The 14,590-nt window shown below is 45.6% G+C and overlaps 1 protein-coding gene across 8 annotated transcripts in view; it reads left to right on the top strand.

The window, feature by feature from the left end:
* Positions 1-13,664, top strand: part of LOC127569332 (homeobox protein PKNOX1-like) — a 137,719-nt gene extending 124,055 nt beyond the window's left edge. For 7 of the 8 annotated variants that reach the window (XM_052013866.1, XM_052013871.1, XM_052013867.1 and 4 more), the window contains one exon: positions 11,777-13,648. In XM_052013866.1, the coding sequence (XP_051869826.1) occupies positions 11,777-11,988 (212 nt within the window). In that variant the 3' untranslated portion in view covers positions 11,989-13,648. Of the gene's footprint in view, positions 1-11,776 lie in introns of all 8 variants that reach the window. The other variant, XM_052013872.1, reaches the window with a different exon arrangement.
* The last annotated feature ends 926 nt before the right edge of the window (positions 13,665-14,590 follow it).

Below are 14,590 nucleotides of genomic sequence, written 5' to 3'. Positions count from 1 at the left end.
GATCAAATGAGGAACTTGAGGAGAATAAGAAATGTGAGAGAACACTTAAGGGAGAAATCAGGATGGCTAAAAGAGGTCATGAGGTTGCTCTGGCAGACAAGGTGAAAGAATCCAAAGGGTTTCTACAGCTATATTAAGAGCAAAAGGATAACAAGGGACAAAATTGGTCCTCTTGAAGATCAGTGTGGTCATCTATGCGTGGAGTCAAAAGAGATGGGGGAGATTTTAAATGGATTTCTTGCATCTGTGTTTACTTGGGAGATAGACACAGTGTCTATAGAACTGAGGAAAAAAGAGTACATAGAACATTACAGCACAATACAGGCCATTCGGTCCACGATGTTGTGCTGACCTTTTAGCCTGCTCTGAGATCAATCTAACAATTCCTTCTCACATACCCCTCCATTTTTCTATCATCCATGTGCCCATCAGTCCATCAGAGTCTCTTAAATGTCCCTAATGTACCTGTCTCTACCAGCACCCCTGGCAGCACATTCCACACACCCAGCATGCACCACTCTCTGTGTAAAAAACTTACCTCTGATATCCTCCCTGTAGTTTCCTCCAATCACTTTAAAATTATGCCCCCTCATGTTAGCCATTTCCGCCCTGGGAAAAAGTCTCTGACCGTCCATTTGATCTATGCCTCTTATCATCTTGTACACCTCTATCAAGTCACCTCTCATCCTCCTTTTCTCCAAAGGGAAAAGCCCTAGCTCGCTCAACCTATCCTCATGCTCTCCAATCCAGGCAGCATCCTGGTAAATCATCCTCCTGTTCTTCACATGAGTAGAATGCCTTGGGGTTTTCTTTAATCCTACTCGCCAAGGCCTTCTCATGCCCCCTTCTAGCTCTCCTAAGTTCCTTCTGAATACCTTGTAACTCACCAGAACCTTGTCTGATCCTTGCTTCCTGAACCTTAAATAAGGAAGGCTTGCCCAAAGAAGACAGAGGGTGGTGGTAGATGGAACGTATTCTGCCTGGAGGTTGGTGACCAGTGGTGTTCTGCAGGGATCTGTTCTGGGACCCCTGCTCTTTGTGATTTTTATAAATGACTTGGATGAGGATGTGGAAGGGTGGGTTAGTAAGTTTGCTGATGACACAAAGGTTGGTGGTGTTGTGGATAGTGTGGAAGGTTACTGTAGATTACAACAGGACATTGATAAAATGCAGAGCTGGGCAGATGGAGTTCAACCTGGAAAAGTGTGAAGTGATACACTTCGGGAGATCGAATTTGAAGGCAGAATACAAGGTTAATGGCAGGACTCTTAGAGTGTGGAGGAACAGAGGGGTCTTGGGGTCCACATCCATAGATCCCTCAAGGTTGCTGTGCAGGTTGATAGGGTTGTTAAGAAAGCATATGGAGTGTTGGCCTTCATTAGTCAGGGTATTGAGTTCAAGAGCCATGAGGTGATGTTGCAGCTCTATAGTACTCTGGTTAGACCATACTTGGAGTGGTGGGTGCGTGGAATGCACTACCTGCAGAGATTGCGGGGGCAGATATATTAGGGACATTTAAGAGACTCTTAGATAGACACATGAATGATAGAGAAATGTGAGGCTATGTGGGAGGAAAGGGTTAGATAGATCTTAGAGCAGGATAAAATGTCGGCACAACATTGTGGGCCGAAGAGCCTGTTCTGTGCTGTGGTGTCCTATGTTCCAAGCTTCTTTCTTCCTCTTCACTCGATATTCCACATCTCTTGTCCGCCATGGTTCCTTCACCCTACCATCCTTTTCCTGCCTTAATGGGACATACCTATCCAGAACCCCCTGGAAGTGATTTCTAAACAACCTCCACATTTCCATTGTGCATTTCCCTGAGTACATCTGCTCCCAATTTACACTCCCAAGTTCCTGCGTAATAGCATCATAATTCCCTCTCCCACAATTAAATACTTTCCCATACCATCTGCTCCTAACCCTCTCCAAGGCAAGGGTAAAGGTCAGGGAGTTGTGGTCACTGTCTTCAAATTGCTCACCCACCGAGAGAAATGACGCCTGATCAGGTTCATTGCCCAGGACCAGAATCAGAATGGCCTCTCCTCTAGTCAGCCTGTCCACATACTGTGTCAGGAATCCTTCCTGGACACACCTAACAAATTCCACCCCATCCAAACCTTTTGCATGAAGGAGGTGCCAATCAATATTAGGAAAGTTGAAATCACCCATGACAACAACCCTGTTATTTTTGCACCTTTCCAAAATCTACCTCCCAATCTGTTCCTCAGTGTCTCTTGTTGCTATTGGGGGGCCTATAGAATACTCCCAATAGAGTGATTGTTCCCTTCCTGTTTCTGACCTCCACCCACACTGACTCAGTAGATGATCCCTTCAGCATGTTTTCCCTTTCTGCAGCTATGATACTATCCCTGATTAGCAATGCCATCCCTTTTGAAACATCTAAACCCCGGAACATCCAGCAGCCTTTCCTGCCCTTGTACAGCCAAGTCTCTGAAATGGCCACAACATCAAAGTTCCATGTACTGACCCATGCTCTAAGTTCATCACCCTTGTTCCTGATACTTCTGGCATTAAAATAGACAGACTTCAACCCATCCAACTGGCTGCAATTTTGCCCAATCAAATGCCTATCCTTCCTCAGAGTCTCTCTACACGCTGCATCAACCTGTACCCCAATTGTCCCCATCCTTTGACCTATCACTCGGGTTCCCATCCCCCTGCCAAACCAGTTTAAACCCTCTGCAACAGCTCTAGCAGATCTGCCCACAAGGATATTGGTCCTGGAGAGAGAGATATCTTTATTAGTCACATGTACATCGAAACACACAGTGAAATGCATCTTTTTGCGTTACTGACAATGTGCTGGGGGTAGCCCGCAAGTGTCGCCACGCTTCCGGCACCAACATAGCATGCCCACAGCTTCCTAACCTATACGTCTTTGGAATGTGGGAGGAAACTGGAACACCCAGAGGAAACCCATGCAGACACAGGGAGAACGTACAAGCTCCTTACAGACAGCAGCCAGAATTGAACCCGGGTCACTGGGTCTGTAATAGTGTTACGCTAACTGCTACACTATCCTGCCTGCCCTCCACACTACCAAGCCTACCGTGCATGACAAGGTCATGGACCGTATCTGGATTACGGAAGAGGAGGTGCTTGCCATCTTGAGGCGAATTAGGTGGATAAATCCCCAGGGCCTGATGAGGTGTTCCCTTGGACCTAGTGGGAGTCTAATGCAGAAATTGCAGGGGTCCTGGCAAGAGATATTTAACACATCCTTAGCCACGGGTGAGGTGCTGGAGGACTAGATGACAGCTAATGTTGTTCCATTGTTCAATAAAGGCTTAAGAATAAGCCGGGAAATTATGAGCCGGTGAGCCTGACGTCAGTCGTGGGTAAATTATTGGAAGGTATTCTGAGGGACAGGGTATATAAGTATTTGGATAGACAAGGCCTGATTAGGGATAGTCAACATGGCTTTGTGTGTGGCAGATGATGTCTAACCAATCTAATAGAGTTTTTTGAGGAGGTTACCAGGAAGGTTGATCAAGGGAAGGCGGTGGACATTGTCTGCATGGACTTTAGCAAGGCCTTTGACAAGGTCTGCATGGGAAACTGCTCCGGAAGGTTAAGTCACTTGGCATTCAGGATGAAGTAGTCAACTGGTTTCAATGTTAGCTTAGCGGGAGAAGCTAGAGAGTGGTAGCAGATGGTATCTCTCTGATTGGAGGCCTGTGACTAGTGGTGTGCCACAGGGATCAGTGGGTCCGTTGTTGTTTATCATCTATATTAATGATTTAGATGATAATGTGGTAAACTGGATCAGCAGATTTATGGATGACACCAAGTTTGAGGGCATAGTAGACAGTGAGGAAGGCTTTCAAAGCTTGCAATGTGATCTGGACCAGCTGGAAAAATGGGCTGAAAAATGGCAGATGGAACTTAATGCAGATAAGTATGAGGTGTTGCACTTTTGGAGGACAAAGCAGGGTAAGACTTACACAGTGAATGGTAGGGCACTTAGGTGTGCGGTAGAACAAAGGGACCTGGGAATACAGATCCATAATTCCTTGAAAGTGGCATCACAGGTAGATAGGGTCATAAAGAGAGCTTTTGGCACATTGGCCTTCATAAATCAGGACATTGAGTACAGGAGCTGGGATGTTATCTTGAAGTTAAATAAGACATTGGTGTGGCCAAATTTAAAGTATCGTGTGTAGTTCTGGTCACCTACCTACAGGAAGGATATCAATAATTTAGAAACATAGAAAACCTACAGCACAATTCAGGCCCTTCGGCCCAAAAAGTTGTGCCAAATTTGTCCCTACCTTAGGAATTATTAGGCTTACCCATAACCCTCTATTTTTCTAAGCTCCATGTACCTATCCAAAAGTCTCTTAAAAGACCCTATCGTATCCGCCTCCACCACCGTTGCCAGCAGCCCATTCCATGCACTCACCACTCTCTGAGTAAAACAGGTACCCCTGACATCTCCTCTATAACTACTCCCCAGCACCTTAAACCTGTGTCCTCTTGTGGCAACCATTTCAGCCCTGGCGAAAAGCCTCTGACTACCCACATGATCAATGCCTCTCATCATTTTATACACCTCTATCAGGTCCCCATACAGATAGCATCCACTGTATTTTTTTTTATTTATCTTCCCTGTTACTTCATGAAAAATACAATTAAGTTAGTCAAACATGATCTGACTTGACCAAATCCATGCTGGTTCACATTAATTAACTCAAACTTTTCCAAGTGTCTGTTAATTTCTTCACTGCTTTATCCACCACAGATGTTAAACTGACTGATCTGTAGATACTTGGAATGTCCATTCACTCTTTCTTATCCTTACACATCGCAGAAATACGTCACATATGAATGAGAGGGTTGTAATAGTAGGTGATTTTAATTCCCCTAATATTGACTGGGACTCCCACAATGCTAATGGTCTGAGATGGGGTGGAATGTTTACATGTGTCCAGGAAAGCTTTCTCATGCAATATATGGATGCTCCTGCTAGAGAGGGGGCAACACTGGACCTCCTGAGAAATAAGGTAGTGCGAGTGGCTGATCTGTCAGTGGGGGAGCACTTTGGGACCCTCTTTTTTCCCCTCTCACCTTAAACCCATGCCCTCTGGTTCTTGATTCCTCAACCATGGGAAAAAGACCATGCACATTCACCCTATTTATGCTCCTCATGATTTTACACACCTCTAAGATCACCTGTCATTCTCCTACACACCATTGAATAAAGCCTTTGCCTGCTGAATGTCACCCTATAACTCAGTCCCTCAAGTCCTGACAACATCCTCGTAAATCTTTTAGAACATGGAACAGTACAGCACAGAAGCTACATTATTTCCAGCTTAACAGCATCTTTCCTATAGCAGGGTAACCAAAGCCAAACACAATATTCCAAACATCCCAACTTCTATACTCAGTGTCCTGACTGATGAAGCCAGCATGCCAAAAGCCTTCTTCACCACTCTGACTACCTGTGATGCCACTTTCAGGGAACCATGTACTAGGTCCCTCTGTTCTACAACATTCCCCAGGGCCCTACCATTCACTGTGAAAATCCTGCCCTGATTTGTATTCCAAAATGATAGAGGTGGAGGTAAGAAAGGAGGGGCCACAGGAATTAGAGGAACAACTATGTATGGAGATCACAGGTAGCTATAAGAATAATAGGTTTGTAAGAGTAGGTGATTTCAACTTCCCTCATATTGGCCCAGACTACCATAGTACTAAGGGCTTGGATAGTGTGGAATTTGTTCAATGTGTCCAGGAAAGTTTTCTCAAACAGTATGTAGATAACCCTACTAGAGAGGGAGCAATATTGGTCCTCCTATTGGAAAATGAGGCTGGACAAGTGGCTGAAGTGTCAGTGGGGACCATAATTCTATTCGTTGTAAAATAGTTGTAGGAACAGATAGAACTGGTCCACAAGTTAAAGTCCTAAATCGGGGCAAGGCTAATTTTTAAGGCATTAGACAGGAACTTGCAAAGGTTGATTGGGAGATGCTGTTATTGGGAAATGAACCTGGTCAGGTGTCAGATCTCTCAGTAGGTGAACATATTGGTGATAGTGATCATAATTCTATCTCCTTTACATTAGCACTGGAGAAAGATAGGAACAGACTAGAAAGGCGTTTACTTGAAGTAAAGGGAATTATGAGGCTCTCAGGCAGGAAATTGGAAGATTAGATTGGGAACAGATGTTCTCAGGGAAGAGTACGGAAAAAATGTGGCAAATATTCAGGGGATATTTGTGTGGAGTTCTGCATAGGCATGTTCCAATGAGACAGGGGAGTCGCGAGAGGATACAGGAACCATGGTGTACAAAGGCTATAATAAGTCTAGTCAAAAGAAAAAGCTTACAAAAGGTACAGAGAGCTAGGTAATGTTAGAGATCTGGAAGAGTATAAGGCTAATAGGAAGGAGTTTAAGAATGAGATTAGGAGAGCCAAAAGGGGGCATGAGAAGGCCTTGGCGGGCACAATTAAGGAAAACCCCAAGGCATTCTACAGGTATGTGAAGAGCAAGAGGATAAGATGCGAAAGAATAGGGCCTATCAAGTGCAGCAGTGGGAAAGTGTGTATGGATCTGGAAGAAATGGCGGAAGTACTTAATGAATACTTTACATCAGTATTCACTATGGAAAAAGATCTGGGGGATTGTAGTGGGGACTTGCAGCTGGCTGTAAAGCTTGAGCATATAGATATTAGGAAAGAGGAGGCGCTGAAACTTTTGGAAAGCATCAAGTTGGATAAGTCGCCGGGACCGGATGAGATGTACCCCAGGCTGCTGTGGGAGGTGAGGGAAGAGATTGCGGAGCCTCTGACGAAGATCTTTGCATCATCGATGGAGACGGGAGAGGTTCCAGAAGGTTGGAGGGTTGCGGATGTTGTTTCCTTATTCAAGAAGGTGAGTAGGGTTAGCCCAGGGAATTATAGACCAGTGAGTCTCACCTCAGTGGTTGGTAAGCTAATGGAAAAGATCCTGAGAGGCAGGATTTATGAACGTTTGGAGAGGTATAATATGATTAGGAATAGTCAGCATGGCTTTGTCAAGGGCAGGTCCTGCCTTACGAGCCTGATTGAATTTTTTGAGTATGTGACTAAGCACGTCGATGAAAGGAGAGCAGTAGATGTGATGTATATGGATTTCAGCAAGGCGTTTGATAAGGTACCCCGTGCAAGGGTTATGGAGAAGGTGACGAGACATGGGATCCAAGGGGACATTGGAGTGTGGATCCAGAACTGGCTGGCCTACAGAAGGCAAAGAGTGGTTATTGAAGGGTCGTATTCTGAGTGGAGGTCGGTGACCAGTGGTGTAACTCAGGGATCTGTACTGGGACCCTTGCTCTTTGTGATTTTTATAAACGACCTGGATGAGGAAGTGGAGGGGTGGGTTAGTAAGTTTGCGGATGACACGAAGGTTGGGGGTGTTGTGGATAGTTTGGAGGGCTGTCAGAGGTTACAGAGGGACACAGATAGGATGCAAAGTTGGGCTGAGAAGTGGCAGATGCAATTCAACCCAGATAAGTGTGAAGTGGTTCATTTTGGTAGGTCAAAATGATGGCAGAATATAGTCTTAATGGTAGGACTCTTGGCAGTGTGGAGGGTCCGAGTCCATAGGACGCTCAAAGCGGCTGCGCAGGTTGACTCTGTGGTTAAGAAGGCATATGGTGTATTGTCCTTCATCAATCGGGGAATTGAATTTAGGGGCCGAGAGGTATTGTTGCAGCTATATAGGACCCTGGTCAGACCCCACTTGGAGTACTGTGCTCAGTTCTGGTCGCCTCACTACAGGAAGGATGTGGAAGCCATAGAAAGGGTGCAGAGGAGATTTACTAGGATGCTGCCTGGAATGCGGAGCATGCCTTATGAAAGCAGGTTGAGGGAACTCGGCCTTTTCTCCTTGGAGCGATGGAGGATGAGGGGGGACCTGATAGAGGTGTATAAGATGATGAGAGGTATTGATCGGGTAGATAGTCAGAGGCTTTTCCCCAGGGCTGAAATGGTGGCCACAAGAGGACATAGGTTTAATGTGCTGGGGAGTAGATGTAGAGGAGATGTCAGGGGTAAGTTTTTTACTCAGAGAGTGGTGAGTGCATGGAATGGGCTGCCGGCAACAGTAGTGGAGGTGGACACAATAGGGTCTTTTAAGAGACTGTTAGATAGGTACATGGAGCTGAGAAAAATAAAGGGCTATGGGTAAGCCCAGTAATTTCTAGGGTAGGGACATGCTCGGCACAGCTTTGTAGGCCGAAGGGCCTGAATTGTGCTGTAGTTTTTCTATGTTCTATGTTATCAGGTAAATGGATGTCTGGCAAGTGAGAGGCTTTAACAGTGAGATAGAGAGAGTACAGGGACAGCATGTTCCTGTCAGGGTGAAGGGCAAGATTGGCAGGATTTGGGAATCCTGGTTGACGAGGGATACTAAGGCACTGGTCAGGAAAAGGAAAGAGGCAAATGTCAGGCATAGGTAGTTGAGATCAAGTGAATCCCTTCAATACTATAAAGGATCTAGGAGAAGATTTGGTAAATTGTTTTATTTTTGCCACATGTACAGTGAAAAACTTTGTTTTGCATGCCATCCATACAGATCATTTCATCACATCAGTACATCGTGTTCATTCAAGGAAAAAGCAATAACAGGATTCAGAGTAAAGTGTTCCAGTTACAGAGAAAGTGCAGTGCAGGCAGACAATAAAGTGCAAGGCCATGACGAGGCAGATTGTGAGGTCAAGAGTCCACCTTATCATACAAGAGGTCTGCTCAGTAGTCTTATAACAGTGAGATAGAAGCTGTCCTTGAGCCTGGTGGTATGTGCTTTTGTATCTTCTGCCCAATGGGAGCGGGGAGAAGAGAGAATATCCAGGGTGGGTGGGGTCTTTAATTATGTTGGCTGCTTTACCGAGGCAGCGAGAAGTGTAGACTGGAGTCCATGGAGTGGAGGAAATCAGGAGGTCAAAAAGAGGACATGAAATAGCTTTGGCAGATTAAGTAAAGGAGAATCCTATGAGACTCTATAAGTATATTAAGTGCGAAAGGGTATTAAGGGAGAGAATAGATCCCCTTAAGGATCAATATGGTCATCCCTGTGTGGAGCCACAGGAGACGGGCAAGGTGTTAAGTGAATATTTCTCATCAGTATTTACTGTGGAGGTCCCACATGGTTGGCTGGTCCAGAAGGTTGTATCATATGGGATCCAGGGTGAGCTAGCTAAATGGATGCAAATTTGGCTTGGTGGAAGGAGTCAGAAGGTGGTAGTGAGGGTTTGTTTTACAGTGTGCTGCAGGATCAGTCCAGTGTTGCTTTTCATCTATATTAACAACTTGGATGAGAATGTAGTTGCCATGGTTAGTAAGGGTTTGTGGATGATTCCAAAATTGGTGTTAGAATGGAGAGTGAAGAGGGTTATCTAAGATTGTAACAGGATTTAGGTCATCTGGGAAAGTGAGCCAAGAAGTGGAAGATGGAATTTAAATTGGACAAGTACAAAGTGTTGCATTTTGTGAAGTTAAACTAGGGCAGGATTTACACAGTAAATGGCAGGGCCCTGGAGAGTATTCTAGAAAAGAGAGAGCTAGGGGTACAAGTAGATAGTTTCCTGAAAGTGGCAACACAAGTAGACAGAAGAAGGCATATGGCATGCTTGCTTTTATAGGTCAGGGCACTGAGTACAAGAGTTGGGACGTCATGTTACAGCTGTACAAGACGTTGGTGAGACCACACATGGAATATTGTGTGTGGTTCTGGTCACCCATCTGTAGGAAGGATGTCATGAAGCTGGAAAGGGTGCAGAAAATATTCACAAGGATGTTACTGGGACTGGGGCTGGAGAGACTGGATAGGCTGGGGCTTTTTTCCCTGGAGCTTAGGAGGCTAAGGGCTGACCTTGTAGAGGTTTATAAAATCATGAGGGGCATAGATAAGGTAAATGGTCAGTCTTTTTCCCAGGGTGGGTGAGTCTAAAACTTGAGGCAAGAGGTTTAAGGTGAGGGAGAAAAGATTTAAAGCAAGTGGCACTAGCTCATGTAGGCAACTGGGTTAGCATGGACAAGTTGGGCCAAAGGGCCTGATTCCGTGCTGTATAACTCTGACTTTATGCCTATGACTCTGTGATGACTTTTCAATCCTACATTGTATGTAGGGGAGATCAGAAGATAATGGTAAGCCCTACCGCTCTCTGCACCCCATATGCATCACACTGGATGCATGCCACCTGTACCTGGTAACTTATCCACTCGAATCCCAGCCGCCCAGAACAGTACATACTTCCAATCAATTTTCACTCCATTACCTCCACCATCTCTGCTGCTACTGATACTGTGCCAGGTGTTCTTCCTGAATAGGTGCTGATACAAAGTACTTCAGCCTTGCCCTATGGCTTTGTCCCTAATTGGCCCTACTCTACCTCTTACCTCCTGCTTACATTTTACATGGCAGTAAAAAGGTTTGGGGTTTACTTTTGTCTTAACTGCAATTCTGTTTTATTTGTTCTTTGCCTTCCTTATTTTCTTCTTCACTTCCCTTCCCAACTTACTGTACTTAACCTCATTCTCAATTGAAAGAGTCACCTGATATGCATTAAACCACTTTTTTTTAATTCATCCCATTCTCTAATCCCTCAACCGTCAGAGAGCCCTCACTTTGGTTCCCATTATTTACTCTCATGTGGGAATGTACCCAGCCCACAACTGAAACACCTTCATCTGAAAAATTACCCATTCTACTTTTGCAGTTGTTCCGATCCCCTCTCATCCCATTATATAATTGTTTATATTTGTTCATGATGCACACACAGTTCTGGCACCCAATGTTTAATGCCCAACGTAGGAGGAGCCTTAGGGGGCTATAGAGAAGAGCAAGGAGGGATGCTAACTTAGATCCCTGTGAGAGACTGGGCACATACAACAGGGACAGGACAGATGCAGGAGGGGCTGAATGGGTCTAGAAGTGACAGGATGTGTCAGTGGAAGAGACTGGACTCAGGTCCGTGTGCATGTCTGAACACATTTCAGTGGAAGAGACTGGACTCAGGTCTGTGTGCGTGTCTGGACCCAGTTCAGTGGAAGAGACTGGACTCAGGTCTATGTGCGTGTCTGGACCCAGTTCAGTGGAAGAGACTGGACTCAGGTCTGTGTGCATGTCTGAACACATTTCAGTGGAAGAGACTGGACTCAGGTCCGTGTGCGTGTCTGGACACAGTTCAGTGGAAGAGACTGGACTCAGGTCTGTGTGCGTGTCTGGACCCAGTTCAGTGGAAGAGACTGGACTCAGGTCTGTGTGCGTGTCTGGACACAGTTCAGTGGAAGAGACTGGACTTGGGTGCATTTGAGATTGAACATGGGTCAGGAGAGGGGCTGGTCTTGAGTGTTTATGGGAGACTGGTCAATGGGAGGACTTGGACTCAGGTGCATTTGAGAGACTAGATGTGGATCAGTGAGAGGAGTTAGACAGGTCAATAGGAGGTCAGTGGGAGGAGCTGGACCTCAGTCTGTTGAGAAAGTTGGTCAGTGGGAGGGGCAGGAAAGGTTAGAGAGGGACTGCAGCACTTGGAGGCAGGGAGGAGGGTGCTGGACCGGCTTTTCCTTTCCACCCTGATGATCAGAGGGACTGAAGCTAGATTTTGTGCCCCAGCTAAACTGGTTACCTGCTGAACAGGATCAGGCCTAGGACCTTTGGTCATGGCCCAGTGCTCCCCGAGTCCTGACAACTCCACAATCCCACTCGAGGCCCCTGCCTTGCTCTTTACTGCTGAGGGACTGAATGTTCCTTTATCCTCCCGCAGGTGCAATGGTCTCACTATCGAGTCCAGTGAACGTGAATGTGGACAGTCTGCAGTCTTTGTCATCTGATGGAGCAACACTGGCTGTACAGCAGGTCATGATGGCTGGACAGAGCGGAGAGGATTCTGGTAACAGTGTTGAAGAAGATGACAGCGATCTCTCTACAACAAACATAACTGTCCTGGCCTTAGACAACAGTGACTCACTGCAATAGGCACAACTGGGAAAGGACGTGAAAGACATGGGAAGCACTCTGACCAGGCATTTTTATTCTTTGCACGCACAGTGCATTTTATTTCTGATCTATTTTATACATTGGTAGGAGAGCACACTTTTCTATCTCACCTTGTATTGAATGAATGGGGGTTTGAATATTCTCACATTGAACTAGCTGCTTTAATGTGAGCAGACGGAAACATTTACCAATCGATGTACAGACTCGGGCTGAAGGTTCCAACTTTGTATCCGTTGGTCTGTTTCATTCACTCAGAAATAACTGGCCATAATTGACAGGTGATTTGCAGAAACTCGCCATAACTGCTCAACAAACAAAAACAAATTATTGGATCAAATCCTGCTTTTGTTTATAGTTGATGTACTTTATTGTTAAAAACATTTTGCAGCCAGTGCCCCACATACTTTTTACTAACTTTGGAAGGCATGGGTTTCAGGACAGAGTGGAGCCCTACTTCAGGTGAGCACCAAACATGGGAACTACTTGTGTGAGGCAGAGTGGTATTTGAAGGTACGGGTGAGAGGAGCGTTGGGGAGGTGCACCATTGACCAGAAACTGGTGCTGAGCAGCTGTGAGGTATGCTCACATGTGTCCTGAAGAAGGGTCCTGACCCGAAACGTTGACCGTCTGTTTTTTTCCACAGATGCTGTCTAGCCTGCTGAGTTCCTCCAGCATCTTGTTGTTTTTTCATCTAGATTCCAGCATCTGCAGTCCTTTTGTTTCTCTATGCTCACATTGTACAATTATGATGGGCAATTTCTCCCAGTGTCCTTGCTAAGTACAGGACTGGATCGAACAGTCACTGGATTTAAGTCTGTTGTCATTCCTCGTGTGAAGTGAAAACCCATAACCACCACGTGTCTTTTTCCCCTCTTTACTTTTATTGCTGGAACCTCTACCATCTCCACAGCTAAGGCCGGTGGAGGGGAAGGAAAAGCAGGCTCTGTGTTGATGGTGGGAACTACGATATCAATTAAACACCTTATACTGTGGCACAACAGAGGGAATAGTGTCCCGGATGGCTGAACCAGTCTTGTGTGCAGGAAGATTACAAGGTTATGGTTTCCAAGGGTATCACCTGTTGCACATATACTGTGCATCATCGCCAGCAAGACCAGTGTGAGAGATCAGCCTCTCAACTATGGTCTGTTCACTTTATTCTGCTCACTTGAGTTTCAGTGCTTTTATTTGACCAACTTTACTGAGATTCTTTGTGCCATTAATACAAATAATGTAAGCTTTATATATTTTAAGTATCTTAAAAATAAGTGCCGTAGCACTGCAGTGAATATGGGTGCTAATCAGTTTCTTGCTCCTTAGGTAATTGTTCATACACTCCTTCCCATCTCGCCTCAGTCTGCGACTTCCTGGCACTGGTCATTCTTCCTATGAGCCAAGACAGCTGAGGCTATGAGGCAGCTTGGATCCTCAGAGCTGGATTGAGCTTAGGATCAGACCAGGGCAGCAACTCTCACTCCAACCCTGTCAGAGCCAGCTAACGTCACAGATTGAGATAGAGAGTGTGAGTATTCCACATCACCACACTCACCCACTGAGTTATGAGGAGCATATTTTACTTCATTATTATTTGTGTCATTTATTAAACTGAAGAGAAGCATCATACTAGATTTAAATTATATTCTTGTTACAATGCTATAAGCAGTCTACTGTGTTCATTGATCAAAAACGGGCCAAATGTTTGTGTTCATTGCTCCACCAGAACAGATGTGCTTTGTATTTCATTCATTCAAAGGATAGAGGCATTGTTGTCTTGGCCAGCACTTATTTTCCCAACCACAGTAGCCCCAGAAAGTAAGTGCTTGCAAGACCCAATTCAGAGAGGTGTTCACATCGTGGGCCTGGGCTTATTTGTCCATCACAGAAATGGTCCAAGCTTCTGTCCTTCCCCATAAGACCTAAGTGCTCCAACAGGCCAAGTGTGTGTGTGTGTGCATGTATGTGTGTGTGCGCGCACGCGTGCGCAGATGCGCACGCACATGGCCAGGTACGAACGTTTACTACTTTAACAGGCCAGGTCTGATTGTGTACACAAGGGTTGCACAAGCAGTGGAGATGCTACCTCATGGCTCCAGTGAGCTGGTTCAGACCTAACCTCAGGTGTGGTGCGTGTAGAGTTTGCCCATTCTCCCCATGACCATGTGGGTTTCCCCTGGGTACTCAGTTATCTCCAATATCCCAAAAATGTGTGAGATGGTAGGGTAAATGGCCATTGAAAATTGCCCCTTGTGTGTAGTTGAATGACAGAATCCAGGGGAGCTGATGGGAATGCACAAAGAATAAAAGAGGATTAGTGTAAATGGATGCATGATGCTCAGCACAGACTCATAGAACATAGAACAGTACAGCACAGGAACAGGCCCTCCTGCACTGACCATGATGCCAAATTATCCCTCCATTCCCTGCCTGTTCAAGTGTCTGTCTAAATGCCTCTTAAATGTTGCAATCACATCTGTTTCCACCACTTCCCCTGGCACTGCATTCCAAGCACCTACCACTCTGTGTAAAAAACTTGCTTCACATCTCCTTCACACTTTCCCCCTCTCACCTTAAACCTGTGCTG

Source organism: Pristis pectinata, chromosome 4 (assembly GCF_009764475.1).
Source record: "Pristis pectinata isolate sPriPec2 chromosome 4, sPriPec2.1.pri, whole genome shotgun sequence".
NCBI lineage: Eukaryota > Metazoa > Chordata > Chondrichthyes > Rhinopristiformes > Pristidae > Pristis > Pristis pectinata.
The sequence above is the reverse complement of the archived record's forward strand: the minus strand, read 5'-3'. Positions and strand labels throughout refer to the sequence as shown.